Raw genomic sequence first — 17,303 nt, 5'->3', positions numbered from 1 at the left:
TCCCAAAGGCAACGTATCCACAACAAAAGCTCACCCTACAATTAATTTTCCATCAAATTTCACCTTCAAATAATAATTACATTGTGTCACAGGTAGAATAAGGACCCACAATGGTACATTTTCAATTCCACCTGTCCACCCTTTGTTGTTATATACTTTTATTACATGTTGTAGTCACAAAATACAATACCACTATTTCTGCCATTTTTATAGCAATTAAAAAGATCCCACTCTCTAAAAAAAAAAGGAATAAGGACTCCTGGATAAATGCCTAATGCTAAGTCATGACCCCAGAACATACTGTAGTGCTAGAAAAATAAAAAGTGTCACCTGCCCCCAACCCCAGAAAACTCCGAAAGAATAAATGTACAGCCTGCAAGAGCTGAAGCGAGAACAATCTCAACAGGAGAGAACCTGGGTAGGATTCCTGCGTGCAGCTCCTGACTCAGCTTCCTGTTAGTGTGCCCTCTGCGAGGCAGCAGTGATGGTCCAAAAGGGTGACCTCACCTGAGTTCCTGACTCAGCTTCCTGTTAGTGTGCCCTCTGCGAGGCAGCAGTGATGGTCCAAAAGGGTGACCTCACCTGAGTTCCTGACTCAGCTGTGGATGCTGAAGGCCCTGGGGAGAGTGAACCAGCAGGCGGGAGATCACTTCATTTAGCTGTTGGTCTCTGCCACTCAAAGGAAACTTTAGCATAGAAAGCATATGATTGGATCTTGTTTTTACTTTTGTATTACAATGTGACAACATCTACTTCTAATCTATTCTGATGATATCCTTCAACTGCGCTATTTAGATCATATATACATATATAACTATAATTATTGATATGGTTGGATTTAAGTCTGTCACCATGCTGTTTTCTAACCATTTTATTCTAGTTTGAGTCTTTTTCACTTCTTGATAATGACTCAAATTTTTCCCAGCATCACATTCTCTGCCAAAATACTTCTAATATTCTTGTACAATTGGTCTACTATCAATAAATTTCCATTTAAAAATATTTTATTTATTTGAAAGGCAGAGCAATATAGAGAGGGAGAGAAACTTCATCTCCTGATACACTTTCCACATTCCTGCAATAGGCGAGGCAGAGCCAGGAGCTTGGCATTCCCACAGGTTACCCAAGTATTAGAGCTATCATTTGCTACCTGTACCAGGCAGAAAGACACACACACACACACACACACACAGAGAGAGAGAGAGAGAGAGAGAGAGAGAGAGAGAGAGAGAGAGAGAGAGAGATTTTTTTGTCCACTGGTTCATTTCCCAAATGGCCACAATGGCAACAGCTGTACCAGACTTAACCCAGGAACTCCAACCGTGTCTCCCATGTGAGAGCAGGGGCCACCTGCAGCTGCTTTCCCGGGCACATTATAGCAGGGCCTGGGCTGGAGGAGCAGCATCCAGGATTTCCAACAGCATCCATATGAAATTCCATATCACCAGCCTTTTCAGCTTGTTATTCAATTTGGGTAACTCCTATTGACTTTCAGACCCTATGGGCTTTTTCTTTTGCTAGGCTTTTAGTGTAGGATTTTAGTTCTTTGCTTGAAATTGGATTACTTTATTTACTCAAAAGGCAGAGAGGGAGGGAGGAGGGGGAGGAATGGAGAGGGAATAGGTATCAAGAACTACCTATTGGTTGTTGGTTCACTCTCCAAATGGTTAATTTGGCCAGGTTGGGCCAGATGGAATGCAAAAACTAAGGACTTCATTCAGGTCTCTCTAGGTGGCAGGGGCCCAAGTAACTGGAGCATATTCAATTATTTTGGAAGTTCTTTACAAGGAGCTGAATGGTAAGTGGAGCAGCTGAGGCTCAAATCAGCACTCCAATATGGGATCACCACCCTTGCAGGCAGCACTTAACCCACTTCACCACAACAGTGGCCCCAACTGTTTGGCCCTTATTTTTGCAATGGTAACCTTCCACAAACCTACCTCCCATTTCTCTGGGGGTCGGGATAATTAGCCAGGGATCCTCCTGTACTGCCGTCACACTCCTGCAAGCAACTTCTCCAAGCTCAGTTTACAGCACCTCCTTTGTGCTGTGCCTCAGGAAGTGACCCTGTTACTCTACTACCCCTAGCCTGCCTTCCTGCTCCTCCACCACAGGACTGATGTTTTTCCTTTTCCATCTCATCAGGAAAAAGGGGATTTCAGCAGTGTCCTAACAGTAATAATGCTTCTTGCTCACCTCCTCTCAGGTTTAAGAGCTTTGTTGCATAAAAGAAAGGATCCTGCTTCTCCTGATGTAAGCAGTTACTCTTACTATTTCTCAGTTGTGTATCAAAAGGGTGACTTTTCATTCTCAATCTGCGTTCAGAGTGAAAAAGCCTGTAAAAAAACACAAGACTCATCCTCTACTTCACAACTGGCACACCTGGCTTCTGGTCATTCACTAAGACCCTGGCTAGCTCCCATCACCTGCATCTTCCTGCATCCTGCCCAGTGCTCCCAGGGAGTCTCTCCCACGCTGTGTCTCTCTCCATGGCACGTGGGTCTACTGACCGCCCTGAAATCTCCACTGATTGCTCAAGGACCACTCTACCTGTAATATTCCATATTTCTTTCATTAGATGGTTGGGAGCAACACATAGCTTTTAGCTTTCTGTATCTCTGAATGAAAAAGTACTTCTTGTTTTTTGACCCAGGGTTTAAGACTAAAAAGAGATCAAGAATCACAGGTTCTGTCTATATTTCATATCATCTTAAATAAGCAGTAACTTTTAGCTCAGTTTCCTCATTTCTACAATCACATTCTACTTTAGAATCAAATGAACAATGAGGATGTTTTGGAAATCTATAAGCATTAAATGAATGCAGAATTACTATTTAAGTCTGATGCGAAATTTAGCTCTGCTCAGGAGTAGGAATCACTTTATGGGCTAGTGGTTAAAGAGTTGCAAAACTAAGAACAGTTTTATAACTTGAATATATTCTACTTTTCTTCTGCAAGAAGCTAAGGGAGGTTAACAGATTTTACTCTTCATGAACACAGATGTAGGATTCAAAAGCAAATGAAGCTAAACAGTGTAACATTGTCAGGGACAGAAAGATGCAAGTGTATTCCTGCATTTTTTTATACCAAAGAAAATTATTTGTAGAGTAACTCATTCAAGGTACATTCTTCCTTGTTCTACAAGCTTTTTTTGATACATAAAATTTTCTAACAAACAATTTAAGTGATTCACAGAAAAGCCTATAACAAATTAGAGATGAGTTAAGAAATTAGTTAAGAAATAGTCATGTTTAATTTGTAAATTTCAAGATGAATCTTGAAGCAAAGATTCTAACATGGTGAAATCAAAATTAAGCATAACAGCCTCTCTGTACTTAGCTTTGATTTCAAATAACCATTAATCAAATTTGTTTCCTATTTTCCCACAATCTGATTTTTGGGCACTTAATATAAACTTGTTTCGTCAAAAGGCCAAATTTGAATAGAAATAATCATTATGAAAAAGTACGGATTCTATGGAGGTACAGAAAATTGCAAAGGAACATTCAGATGTACACATTGTATGTTTTAAGCAATGTGTGAGGGGATGGTGGTCATACTTAAGATTAAGTGTCTGCTTGGGATATTCTGACCCCGTTCAGAGTGTGGGTTCAAGTCCCAGCTACTCTGCTTCTGATTCAGCTTCCTGCTGTTGCAACCTGGGAGAGGCAGTCACTGACAGCTCAACTGCTTTGTGCCCCTGCCACCCACATGGAATACCTGGATGGAGTTCCAGGTTTCTGGCTTCAGTTCACAGCATCTGGGGAAATCAACCAGCAAGCAGAACATACAGTTCTCTTATTTCTTGACTTTTCAAGTAGATGAAAACAAATATTTTTAGAAAATTGACATTAAGAAAAGTTTCAAAACTTACTAGTGGAGGCATCATGCCCTTGCTTGAAGGGGGGATAACAACTCGAAGATCAGGTTTTCGATTGTTCATTCCAAGATTACCACCACCTGGTGGTGGAGGAGACTTTGTAGGCATGACTTTGCCTAAACTATTTGCACCAGCAGTTCCAATTAAATTTGGAGAAGCTCTTGCGTTTACAAATCCATTCCCTGGAAAAAAATGAAAACTAATTAACATGAAAGGAATCATTAAAACACCTCAATATAAATGTAAATTGAATATTCTCCAGTCTCTACTGCAAATGAAGTTTATAACAAAACTCACTAGTACCTAACCATGTATCTTGCGCTATTTTGAACATAAACACAGAAAACCAAAGTCTGAAGCACATATAAAAGTTAAATCTACTTACATTTTTGTTCCAGCACTACTGCTTGGACCTGTTTAGAGATACTTAAAATACACAGCAATTCCTATTGGAGAGTAAGTCAATTAAGATATTGTAAGAAAAATGTCTTGAGGCCCAGCACACTGATTGTTGGAAAGCATGTAGGTCTCGGCTAACAGCAGCATCTCCTGAGCTAATGCTTATTTAGTGCTCACTCTCACGCCTCCACCTACTCTTCCTTATGGCTACTTGCATCTGCTTTGGTTCTCTTCCCACTGAGTTGTTTACTACATATCTGTGGTTTATCTGACTTTAGTCTTCTTCTTCCTCCTAGGATTCACGAACAGAACCATCCACTCCTCTCTGATGAAATAAGGAGCTAGGAATAGCCTATTTTACATACAGAATATACCAGATGAGATATAAGACAATCACCCGTTTTCCTTAAGACTGCAGTCGTGTCAGTGCTTCCTGTGTACAAGTCTTGTGGAATGGGTCGAGCTGACCTCACGTCAAGTCTCCTCCAGCCCCCTTGCTACAGATTGGCGTGGTTGTGAGCATTTTTGATCCAGGTCCAAATCAAGTACTTAAAGCACCTTCCCTTACCACAGGGAATGGATCCAGAATTATCATCCAGAACCTAGATCAAGACGTTGTTGTGGCTGCAAAGGAGGCACTGACATTTCTCCAAACATGACTGGGGAAAGTAATCTAAGTCAACTTGAAACTGACAAGTTAGCCAGAAGGAGGCTGATATTGGAGAGCAAATCAACAGAAATGTGAAGCAAAGGCCTTGACTGCACTGCTTCTGTTTTGTACTATTTCCAAGTCAATAAATCCCTTGTACTGCTTAAGCCTGAGATAGCTGTTAGTGTTAGCAACACACACACAGAATAGTTTACAACATTGTACAGGAACACACAATGCTCATTTTAAAATACAGGTAATATATTCAATTTTTAAGTAGAGTACAAACAAAATAGGGAAAAATGGAAACAAATCACATATATCTATAAAACTCTGCTGAAAATTTAATTGCTAAATTTTAGCTAGTGTTAACTGTCCACTAACAATGTATTCAGAGCAGGTGTTTGGATCAGCAGTTATGTTTTCACTTGGAACATCCAATTAACCCAGGGAGTGACTGAGTCAGTTCCGGAACAACTTCCAGTTCCACTTTCCTGCTGATGCACACCCCAGGAAGCAGTTGGGTTCCTGAAATTCATCTAAGAGACCCAGACTGAGTCTCTAACTCCCTACGTTGGCCCAGCCCAGCTTCGGTTACTGTGGCTATTTAGGGAATAATCCAATGAAGATAGAACGCTCATCTCTGCCTGTCTCTGGCCTTCAAAATACATACAATTTTAATGAATTACATTATTCCTATTTCCTTTTTAAAATTGATTAATCTTACGGTCAAAACACACAAAAAACTTTAAGTTTACTATGCACAGTTTAATTTTAGTAATAAACAAAAACTTAATGTCATGAATTTTGCATTATTTTTCTACTTTGAACAGTTATTAGTCTAAATCTACTATATTACAGTATGTAGGTATTAATTTAAGAGCACTGGATGAATTTGTTGGGTTAAGAACGCCATTAGCAATGTTTATTATAAAGCTGGCCAAGAACAGAATGTTCAGGACGGTGAACTAAAAGTTTCTGCAGGAATCAATCTATCTCTTCAATTCTCTAGGAAAGACTGAAACCGTAATTAACTGCAGCAATCACTTAAAGTTGGGTAATAATGTAGAAATAAATAAAGAATTCTAAAACATGTATTAGTGGCTAGCATGGTGACAAGGCTGAGCATCTGCCTCTAACTCTGCCTTTAAAATAAAAAAGAAATAAATCTAAAAAACAAAAAGTATTATGTCTAGACTACTGTATAAAACTGGGCAGGTATTTAAAGCAAGGGGAAAAAACCCCACATAATCTTCAAATAAATCTTATGTATTGCAAAAGCAGACACATACCACACCGGCATAAACATGCCAAATTGCACTTGCATTCAATATGGCCAAAAGCAATGCAACTAAGGATAATTATGCAAAATTTGTAATTACATTAAAAAGCAATGATCACAGGTATGCAGCCCTGTGAGGATTGTATTCTGGGAAATAAAATGATTTGCTCCAAGAACCAAATACCTTAATGATGGGAGCCAGTGTTGTGGTGCTACCACCTCCAATGCCACCATCTGCAATGGAGCACCAGTTTGAGTCCTGGCTTCTGCATTTCTGATCCAGCTTCCTGCTAATGTGCCAGGGAGGACAGCAGAGTATTACAAGTGTTGAGGTCCCTGTCGCCTACATGGGAGACCTGGATGAAGTTCTAGGTTTCTGGCTTTGGCCTGGCTCAGCATGAGAGCACTGTGACCATTTGGAGAGTGAACCAACAGATGGAAAACATCAGTCTATCCCTCTGTCACTCTTTCAACTAAAAAATAAAAGGCAATGATGTTAAACAGCAATACAAAAGCTCTTCAATAATGATACAATGTGTATAATGAAATGGGTCAGCTAGTAAGTAGACATATGAATTCTAAAATAAAAAACAGGGCTAACCACTTGAGCAAGAACCTCAGAGCATGCCCTACACCCGGGACTTGGGGAGGGTGGGAAATTGGGTGGGCCTTCTCCCTTAATAACCCCCTTTTAAACATGAAGGTAACAATATGGAAAACATACTAGTATTATCCACTTTCCTGTAGCCCTTGAACCTTCTTACTCTAACTAAGTATGTAAAGAATGTCAAAATAAATTTTATTAATTAAAAAAAAAAAACAGGGCTAGGAAGATTTGCAAAGATAAGCTAAAGACCCCAGCTGTGGGCCAATGGCCTAAAATGCATTGTACCTAGGCAAGTGTTAACACTGCTGGGAGCAAAGCAGCTAACAGCTGATGGGAATCCTGGGCCTGGCTAATGCCAAACCAGTGTGCCAGCATAGTCAGCTAGTCTATTTTTTTTTTCTAAAGAAATGTGAAGGGGTGCTGGGTCCTTTAAGCTCAGGGGGTTGGGAGGGATGTCAGGCAGGGCTCAGGTCACCTGGCCTGGGTCCATAGGTCCACCTGCATGGTGGGTGCCAGGCCCATGAGTCCCAGGGGTGGTGGGTCTGGTAGGGCCAGGGTTACCAGTGGCACTGGCCACTCCATAAGGCACTTGTGGGTGCTTGGTGTGTGGACTTGCAGGGAGTCTGGGGGATGGCATGGGTGAGAGCATGCAGGAACATGAGGGATTATATCCAGGATTGGTGGTCTGATGGTAGAATGCATATATCAGTCTACGGCCACATCACCCTGAACACGCTGGATCTTGTCTGATTTCGGAAGCTAAGCAGGGTCAGGCCTGGTTAGTACTTATATGGTAGAATGCATGTGTCAGAACTGGGCCTCTTCAGTGGAAAAAGACAGAGCAGTAGATGTCAAACCTAGATGCACACAGAGGATATGGCAGCCCACTGAGGCCTGCAGAGGACATCTGGTACCCCAGCAGAGAAAGGAGGGCAGAATAAATTGAACAACTACTCCAACTAGGCAATGACAGCAAATATTTGGGCAAAATGGAGACTCTAAAGTGGACTATATCAGCCAATGAACCTTGGAAGGATTTCCTCATCCTCAGATTAGGGAGACTGACAGCATTTCTTCACTACTGAAAACACTTAAGCAGAAACCCCGGAACATGCTCCACATTGGGGATCCTGGGTTAATATTATGTGGCTGTTTCCCATCTCTGGGTACCGGGGAGGTTGGGAGGCTGGGTGTGGCTTCTCCCCTCATCCCCAGCCCCCTTCCTCCAGATACAGAAAGAAGAAAAAGAAAATTTGGAAACAACACTCTCACCCACTGCCCCTAATCCTCCATCCTTCCCACCCTAACCAATGTAAGTATAAAAAAATAGAATTAAAAAAAAGATAAGTTGAAGAGAAAATAGACATTTCCCTATATCTGTTTGATTATAAAATACTTAAGAGTTTGAAAAGGAAAGTCATTTTGTCGAGATATTTATACAGCAAACTAAAAACTACTATTTACGAGCTTTAACTTCACTGCATGTGAGTCACCATCCTTTCAAGCTTGCTGTCAACACAGTGGGGCAAAGGAATGAGAAGTGAGCTAGGTACTGCAGCTGTCCCGGCTCTCCCCTAATCATCACCTGAACCTCAGGACTCCTGCTCTCATAGTGAGTTTTGTTCTTCCTTTTCTTCCAATTTCCTCTTGCTTTTCCAAGACCCACTGACCTACTGTTTGACCTTTCCGTTTTCATTCATTTGTTTCATTTTATTTTGCTATGGGGCGTATTTCAATAAGCCTTATAAAACCACTTCCTGCTTACTGCTTCTATGATTGTGAAGGGTATCCATTAAATCTCAGCTGAATCTGCTTTCCACAAGACCAGAAAACAATTTCCTGCATCCTGCTCAGAGAGCGGTGCGGTGAGCGCACCCCGCTCTTCCCAAGCCATCCCCTGTGGGGCAGACTGCATCCAGGAGCTGGGCAGAGGTTGCTGCTTTTCCAGACTCAGGAGGCTACAGAGCAGACACTAAGTCAGTTTACTGAAAAATAGGAAGATAAAACAAAAACTTCATACTGCACAGCAATATGAGAAAGCCAGATGAACATTTTTCTCACTTATAATATTATGAATGTTGCATTCATAATGCAACATGAGATACAGAAAGTGGATGTAAAAGCACAACATTTCTGAAGTCAGAGTCTGTAGCAGATAATGATTACAGGATGATGTCAATGTTTGGTAATTTGCCAGCAGGAAGCAATAATCTCACAAGCATGACTTGCTATTTTACTACTGAATGCAGAAAGGTCCCATGCCTTTCTTATTCCCAGGACCATTTTTATGACAAAGATGGAAGATATTGTTGAGACCCACTTTTGAAGCAGATGCCTTCAAGACCTAACTCATTTGACACAGCTTACGCATCTGAAATTAATCTATTTAAATGAATAAACCCAGTTTATTATGATTATTATTGAAGTTTTCAGTTTTCATGGTAACTTACTCCCTATGAGGGGGGAAAACGCTCATGAGTAGAGTGTATACTAAGGTCTCCATAAGCGTCGCACGTTCTTTCCTATTGTAGCCCACAATGATAAGGCAGGTCACTCAATTCCATCCATTTCAGCTTCTACTTCAGAATATAAATCATGTCAACTGAAATCATGCATTGAAGTCTCTGGCGAGCACTCCCTGTCCTTAATTACATTCCTGCAGACAATGATGTCATTAATGCTTTACAATGAGTCCATTCTAGAAGCTGAAACTGACATGTATACTTCAAAGGACCCTGAAAAACTCATCCAAAGGTACATATGGAAAATATTTTTATGAAAAATTATGCAATCTCAAAAAATTTTATCTTATTTTCTTGAACTTTCTGAAGGTCCCTTTGATTTAAAAAAACATTACATCTAATACTTAGCAGTAAGTATGTAAAAACACATTAACATTTTTTTAAACTTTCTGAAACTAAAAAAAGTCATGGCTTTCAACTAATGACATATTTACTTAATTTGATGAGAATTCCTGACCGACACGCAGAGCCTCAGTATTCCCGGGCTCTGCTCTCCAGCTCTCCAAGCTGGGCAGTGCGGAGGAGGCAGCAACTCTGCTCTTCCAGAGACTTTATGCCTCCTTGCAAAACAAGGTGAAGCATGCAAGACTTCAAAGAGGATGACTCAACTCTGCATTTTTCCTTTATCTCCCAGATCTTAAAATCCTTATTCAACCACTTGCTTAGGCTGTTATTGAGCTCATCAGCTTCACCTTGACTTGACCAGTGTTGCATGTCTGGTTAAAAAGTGGTGCTATCTGTGCACTAGTGAAAGTAATCTTTTGTTTTGCTAATTTTATTTCAATTTCATATTACTAAAAATATTGCTAAGATACTAAAAATATTCCAGTCCTTCTGGAAAGGCTTTAGCAAGAAGTTTCAGTACTCTTAAAAATGATCATACCTACAAGCCCACCAGTCCCATTTCTTGCAATTTGTCTTGAAAAATTAAATCAGAATATGCAAAGTTATCACAACTTCATTTATAGGAATGAGTAATAGGAAGACATCAACATATCGACAATATGAAAATTTAGTAAAAAAATTTTAAAATTCTGTTTTAGTTGTGATTTTAAACTATGCCCAAAATGCAGACATGAAACATCTAAGGGTGGGATGACATCCAAACTTACTGTAATAGAGCAACAGGAATGTCTAAAAGTATTGCAAGAAATTTTCAATCTATAAAATGCTGTTTTTTAATTATACATTTAGATATAGCTAAATATTCATCCTTTTATTACATAAATACCACCTTATCTGATGCTTGTACATTATTTTTTTCTCTTGAGAATGAGGACACATGGGTGAATGTTCTAAAGATTAAGACCCTGGGGCCCGGCGCAGTGGCGCAAGTGGTTAAGGTCTTTGCCTTGCACGCCCAGGATCCCTTCCAGCTCTGCCTGTGGCCTGGGGAAAAGCAGTCGAGGACGGCCCAAAGCTCTTTGGATCAGCATAGCATCGGCCGTTGCGCTCACTTGGGAATGAATCATCGGACGGAAGATCTTCCTCTCTTTCTCTCCTCTCTGTATATCCGCCTTTCCAATAAAAAAATAATTAAAATAAATCTTTTAAAAAAAAAAAGATTAAGACCCTGGTAAAGAGGATGCCTGCAATGCCATAGTGAAATAGTTGGTTTTATTACCCCATTCAGTTCCTGATTCGCACTTCCTGCTAATGTTCCTGCTAACTACATGGGAGACGTAAACTCAGTTCTTGGCTCTTGGCTTGGATGTGATACGATTCACACCTGGTCACTGTGAGCATCTGAAGTCAGACTATCCCTGCTTACAGATGACATGATCCTATACAGGGAAACCAAAAGACCACTAAGACTTCAGGAGTGACTACTGGAACTCATAAGAGAGTCTGGTAAAGTAAAAGAATAGAAAATCAACATGCAAATTTCATTTGTATACATGTACAATGCCATGGCTGAGAAAGGACGGGTAAGATCTAACATCAGTACCACCCACAGTAGCTACAAAAAGTGTAAAGACTTTGGAATAAACTTAACCAACAATGTGAAAGATCTCAACAATGAAAATTATGAATCATTAAGTAGAAAATACCAATACTATACTTATAGTAATGTATAGTGACGGAGTACTGGGTCTATCACATACAGACGTGGGGGTACGATGGAAAATGCATCTCTGCATCCAGATGAAAGATGAATTTCCAATGAAAACTGCTGGACATGTGTAGACAATGGGATGATGGAGAACACTCAAACAACTGAAAATCTGCATACCATATGATCCAGCAATAGCACTCCTAGGAATAAACACCTGTTACATGAGAAACCAACATGCACCCCTATGTTCATAGCAGCACAAGAAATAATTACAAAATCCTGGAAGCAACCAAAATGCCCATCAACATAAGACTGGATAAGAAAGTTACGGTTTATTTACTCCATGGAATACTACTCAGCTATTTAAAAACAAAAACCCAAAAAAACAAAAAACAACGCAATGCAGTTTGCAGTTCTTTGTGGCCAAATGTGCCCAACTGGAAACCATTATGCTAAGGGAAATGAGCCAATCCCAAAAGGTTAGATACCACACGTTTGCCTTAATTTAAGATGCAATGTCAATCCGAAAAACACTACCTGTAAACTGTGATAATTATTTCAACCCCACAGCCTATATCTCACGCAATACGATATTGTGATGTAACCAATGAACCAACAATCAATGTCAGTCACACTGCTTATAATCTACATCAAAGAATTGTAAAACCTAATATACTTTTAAGACCCTATGCTACTCAGAAATGGGGTGGGAGAGCAGAACAATCTTCCATCTCCTTAGAATGTGTGAGGAAGATGTGAAGTACAACCTACCACAAACGTAATAGGTAACTTTTAGACAACAGACTCGAATCAGCATTAGACAACAATAAAACTACAAGACATATAGGGGGAATCAAGAGCGATCCTGACAACCTCTTAACAGGAGGTCATATGCACAGAGCAGCAGGGACCCCTGAGCAGAGCAGGTGGACAGGAGGAGGCTTGTATCCCAACCGTGGAGACTCCCGGATCCTCACCAAGGACTACATCCCAACTACAAAAGAGACCATGGGGAATTGGAGTTGCCTTCGGAGGCCGAGAACTGAGGTCACCCACCCCCGTTTGGATCTACCACATGAGATGGAAGAAATCCAAATCCTTCCTCGCAGGATCCAAGGACACTGGAACGACAACCAGGAGCCCTGAGCAGAAACAGAAGAACAGTAAACTTCCTTCAGGACTAGAGAGAGGAGCTTTCTCTGGTCCTTACTTAGTTCCAACTTTGGATCCCCACCCTCTCTTGCAATGACAATCAGGGTTGCTCTGGAGGCACGCCGCCCCCCCCCCCCAAAAAAAAACAACGATAAATTAGAATAGATCGACAGAGAACAAGAAAAGCTTAGAACCAGACAGGAAACAGTCAGCGTGGACTCACACATACCTTACTAGGTAGGACACAAAGATTAGTTACTCCTCACTAAAGTATTGAAGAGTTCTCTGCACATCCCTCCTAAAACTGTTCTGCACCTCAACTGTTGACATATGCCTTGTTAGAGTTATAAGCCAGTTTAGACTATTCTAAAATCTGCCAAGTTCAGCAAAATTATGCTTCAACACTGTAAACTGCTACATACTAAAATGAAATATACACGAGACAGCTAATAGTACCCTACAGCCATTTTAAGGTGTACAGAAGCCAGTTGTATATAAACTAAAATTGTAATGTCAATGAAGTAGTCACAGGATGTGATTAAGAACTTGCATTTTTTAACATATTGGTCACTCAATACCATGTCAATTAATTCCATAAAGTTGTAAATTATTGTTGATGTTATGTTGTGGCTTTTAATTGATTGGGATGATATTCTGCCAGCTCTGCCTTCAGACCAGAGATGGTATCCCCAAGAAACCACTGAATTTATCTGGACAATAAGGTGCTGGACTCTATGCTTAGTATATGCTTGCAATGAAAGAATCTTGACTGAAATTGAACTGTAATACTACAACAAGGTGGAGGAATCCACCACGGGGGAAAAGGGTACAGGGAGGGGTTGGGGGAATCCCAGAGCCTATGAAACTATGACACATAATGCAATGTTATTAATAAAAAAATTTTACATTAATGGATTAATACCATCAAAGTGTCTATACTATCCAAAGCAATTTATATTACATGAGATCCTGATCAAAATACCAAGGACATTCTTCTCATATCTACAAAACATGATGCTGAAATTCACATGGAAACACAGGAGACCTCACCTACATCAATACTGACTGCACAACAAAAACAAAACTGGAGGCATCATAATGTCACACTTCGACACACTAAAGGGTAGCTAAAATCAAAGTGACCCTGCACGGCAGAAAGACAGATATGCTAACTAACGGAACAGAATAGAAACCCTGGAAATCAATCCATATTTGTAACACTTAATCTTTGACAAATGAGCTAAAATCAAACCCTGGAGAAAGGACAGTCTCTTCCACAAATAATGCTGGGAAATATGAAACGAGACCCTCCCCCGCCTTACATCTTATACAGAATATCAACTCACAATGAACAAGAACATAAATCTATGGTCCATACCATAAAAGTATTGACTAAAACACTGGGGAAACTCTGCAAGGCATTGGTAAAGGCAAAGACTGCTTGGAAATAACTTAAAGAAAAGGCAATTAAAGCAAAAAATAGGTAAACGGATTACATCGAGCTAAGAGACTTGTGCACTGTAAAGGAAACATGAACAAAGTGCAGGGGCAGCGGGAGAACGTCTGAGAGAACTGATACCCTGGGTCTGCACAGGGTGCAGCAAACTCAACAACAGCAAAGCACACAATCCAGTTAAGTGAACAAGGGACACAAACAAGCATTTTTCTTTTTTTTTTTTTTAAGATTTATTATTTATTGGAAAGTCAGATATACAGAGAAGAGGAGAGACAGAGAGGAAGAACTTTTGTCTGATGACTCACTCCCTAAGTGAGCGCAACGGCCAATGCTACGCCGATCCGAAGCCAGGAGTCAGGAACTTCTTCCGGCTATCTCACACCGGTGCAGGGTCCCAATGTCCTGGCCATCCTCGACTGCTTTTCCAGGCCACAAGCAGGGAGCTGGAATGGGAAGTGGAGCTTCCGGGATTAGCACCGGCAACCATATGGGATCCCGGCGTGTTCAAGGTGAGGACTTAAGCTGCTAGGCCACGCCGCCGGGCCCACAAACAAGCATTTTTAAAGGATGAAATTCAAATGGCCAAAAGACAGAGAAAAATATTCAGTATCACTAATCATCAGGGAAATGCAACTAAAAACTATGGGGTTCAGCTCATCCCAATTAGAATGGTTAAAAATCAGAAAACAATAAATGCTGATGAGGATGTAAGAAAAAAGGTATCCTATTACAATACTGGCAGGAATGTGAAATATTGTGACAGACAGAATGGAGATTCTTCAGAAATCTGAAAATAGATCTACCATATGACGTGGCCATCCAACTCCATGGAATTTGCCCAAATGAAATGAAATAACATATGAAAGTCATATCTACCCTTCATGTTTATTTCAACTCAATTCATAACAGCTAAGATTGAACTAATCTGGATGTATACTATCTGATGATCAGAAAGAAAATCTGATAGGTGTACACTATGGAATACTATTCAGCCACAAAAAGAATGAAATTCTGGAAACCATTACACTTGGTAAAACAAGCCAAAAGGCAAATATCAAATGTTTTCTGTGATGTATAGCAGTCAATACAGGATACAAACAAAGCATAGAAACGAAACATACATCTTGCAATGACTATGCTTTTGGCTCTTGTTTATACTCCTGTGGAACTACAGTCTTCTACTTTTTATTTGTTCAACAGTATGGCTAGCAATGAACTAAGCCCATGATTACAGAGTCAAATTATGTCAGCAAAAATAATAAGAAATTAATCATTCAAGCAGAATGAAATAAAGTTTTTCACTTGAAGCTATTTGTTGGCTAAATGCTTCAAAGTAAGTATTAAAGAGAGATTAAGATAACTTGTAGCATTAGATATTTCCATACAGTACTTGTAAAACAACTTATTATGTCATTTAGGGTAAAGAAAATTTACTTAAATTTTGCCAATAAATTTGACAAAATGTGGAAAAAACATGAGTAAAGTCTACAGAATGTTACTATATCACTTAGGATTTATGAAAAAAATTTAACAATTACATAATTAAGTGCTGAAATGTCATAGTAAAAGCTTTGAAAAAGTGACTGATCTTTTGGCTATCCAAATAATCACTTAAGGAAAGGATGCTTGAACCTGACAAGATTTTCTTACAGAACCCAGACTGTTATTAAAACATGCATTGTGTTTCATGCACTTTGCATAATGATTTTATTACACAAATTCTTGCTTTTCTTAAAAAGAATTTTTCTAAACTATTTTTTCTAGTGGACAGAAGACCCACCAATTAACTTTTTAACAGTAATCTTGAAATTTCCCAAGTTTTTCAATGTTCACCTGTCATTTCCTGTCATTTTCTGAATGATTAGGGTTTTTTTTTAATTCTTTTGTGGATGAACAAATTCCATCATTAACTTCTTTGTAGAAATAATTTGATTGGTTAGTTCTAGTATTAAATGATATTGGTATACATAAAACAGTTCCAATCACCAAGTAGACAAAGCAGGAAAATTTTTAGTAATCACTCTGTAAATACCATAAGCAAGCGGAAAAATCCTGGAGTTAATGAATGCGATCAGAAGTTTAAAAAAAAACAGCCAGGAAGTTTTTAATCTAAAGAAGTAAACAGAGGTCATTCATTCCTTTCAATGGCTGAATAATATTCCATGGAGTAGTTTTACCACAGTTTCTTTAGCCACTCCGCTTTGGATGCTATTGTAGATTGTGCTGCTATAAAGATAGGATTATAGATCCCCTTCTCATATGTAGTTTTCATTTCCTTTGGATATATTCCTAGGAGTGGGATAGCTGGGTCATATGGAAGGTTTATTTGCAATTCTCGAAGCACTCTCAATACTGATTATCATAGAGGTTGTACTAGCCTGCCCTCCCACAGCAGTGAAGGAGGGTACCTTTCTCCCCACATCCACGCCAGCAGGTGTTGTCAGTACAGTTCTGAATGTAGGCCAGTCTCACTGGAGTTAGGTGGTACCTAAACATGATTTTCATTTGTATCTCCCTGATGGGTAGGGGGTCTGAACATCTTTTCATATGTCTGTTAGCCATCTGAATCTGATCTTTTGAAAAATGTCTGTTCATTCATTCTCCCATTTTTTTTTTTCCAAAAGACTTTTTTTTTTAAAAAAACTGTTTCTGGGTTTCTGAAGTTCTGTAAATCCTGGATATTAGTCCCCTATCACTTGTGTAGTATGCAAAAATTTTCTCATCCTGTTGGTTACTTCTTCACTTTGTTAATAGTTTCTTTGCTGTACAGAAGCTTTTCAGTTTGATGTAGTCCATTTGTTTATTTTGTCTTTGACTGCCTGTGCTGTCTTTGGCATCTTTTCTAAGAAGACTTTCCTTGTTCCTATTTCTTGGAGAGAGTGCTTGCTATGTTTTCCTTTAACAGTTTGATGGCTTCTGGGTATAGATTTAGGTCCTTGCACCACTTACAGCTGATTTTTGTATAATGTGACAGGTGGGGGGTCTTGCTTCTTAATTTCAACAGCATCTGTTAAACAGATGAGGCTTTTTTGCCTGGATTGTTTTCAGTTTTCTTGTCAAAGATTAGTTGGCTATACATGTGTTTACACCTTCTGGTATTTCTATTCTGTTCCACTGATCTTCTCTGTTTCTGTACCAGTACCAGACTGATTTGATGACCACTGCTCTGTAGTATATCTTGAGGTCTGGAATTGTTATTCTTCCAACCTGATTTTTATTCTTTAGGACAGCTCTGGCTATTTGTGGTCTCTTTTCAGATGAACTTAAGTATCTTCTTTTCTATTTCTGAGAAGAATGCTG

The 17,303-nt window shown here is 39.5% G+C and overlaps 1 protein-coding gene across 4 annotated transcripts in view; it reads right to left on the bottom strand.

Moving 5' to 3' along the window:
* The window catches only part of MEF2A (myocyte enhancer factor 2A), a 125,507-nt gene that overhangs the window by 13,442 nt on the left and 94,762 nt on the right, over positions 1-17,303 (bottom strand). For all 4 annotated transcript variants that reach the window (XM_040969198.1, XM_040969200.1, XM_040969199.1 and 1 more), the window contains one exon: positions 3,875-4,062. In XM_040969198.1, coding sequence (XP_040825132.1) covers positions 3,875-4,062 — 188 coding nt within the window. The remainder of the gene's footprint in view (positions 1-3,874; positions 4,063-17,303) is intronic.

The sequence above is a fragment of the Ochotona curzoniae genome, unplaced genomic scaffold (genome assembly GCF_017591425.1).
Source record: "Ochotona curzoniae isolate NIBS_2020 unplaced genomic scaffold, NIBS_Ocur_1.0 scaffold_4701, whole genome shotgun sequence".
NCBI classification, from domain to species: domain Eukaryota; kingdom Metazoa; phylum Chordata; class Mammalia; order Lagomorpha; family Ochotonidae; genus Ochotona; species Ochotona curzoniae.
Note: the sequence above shows the minus strand (reverse complement) of the source record. Positions and strands in the feature narration are given on the sequence as shown.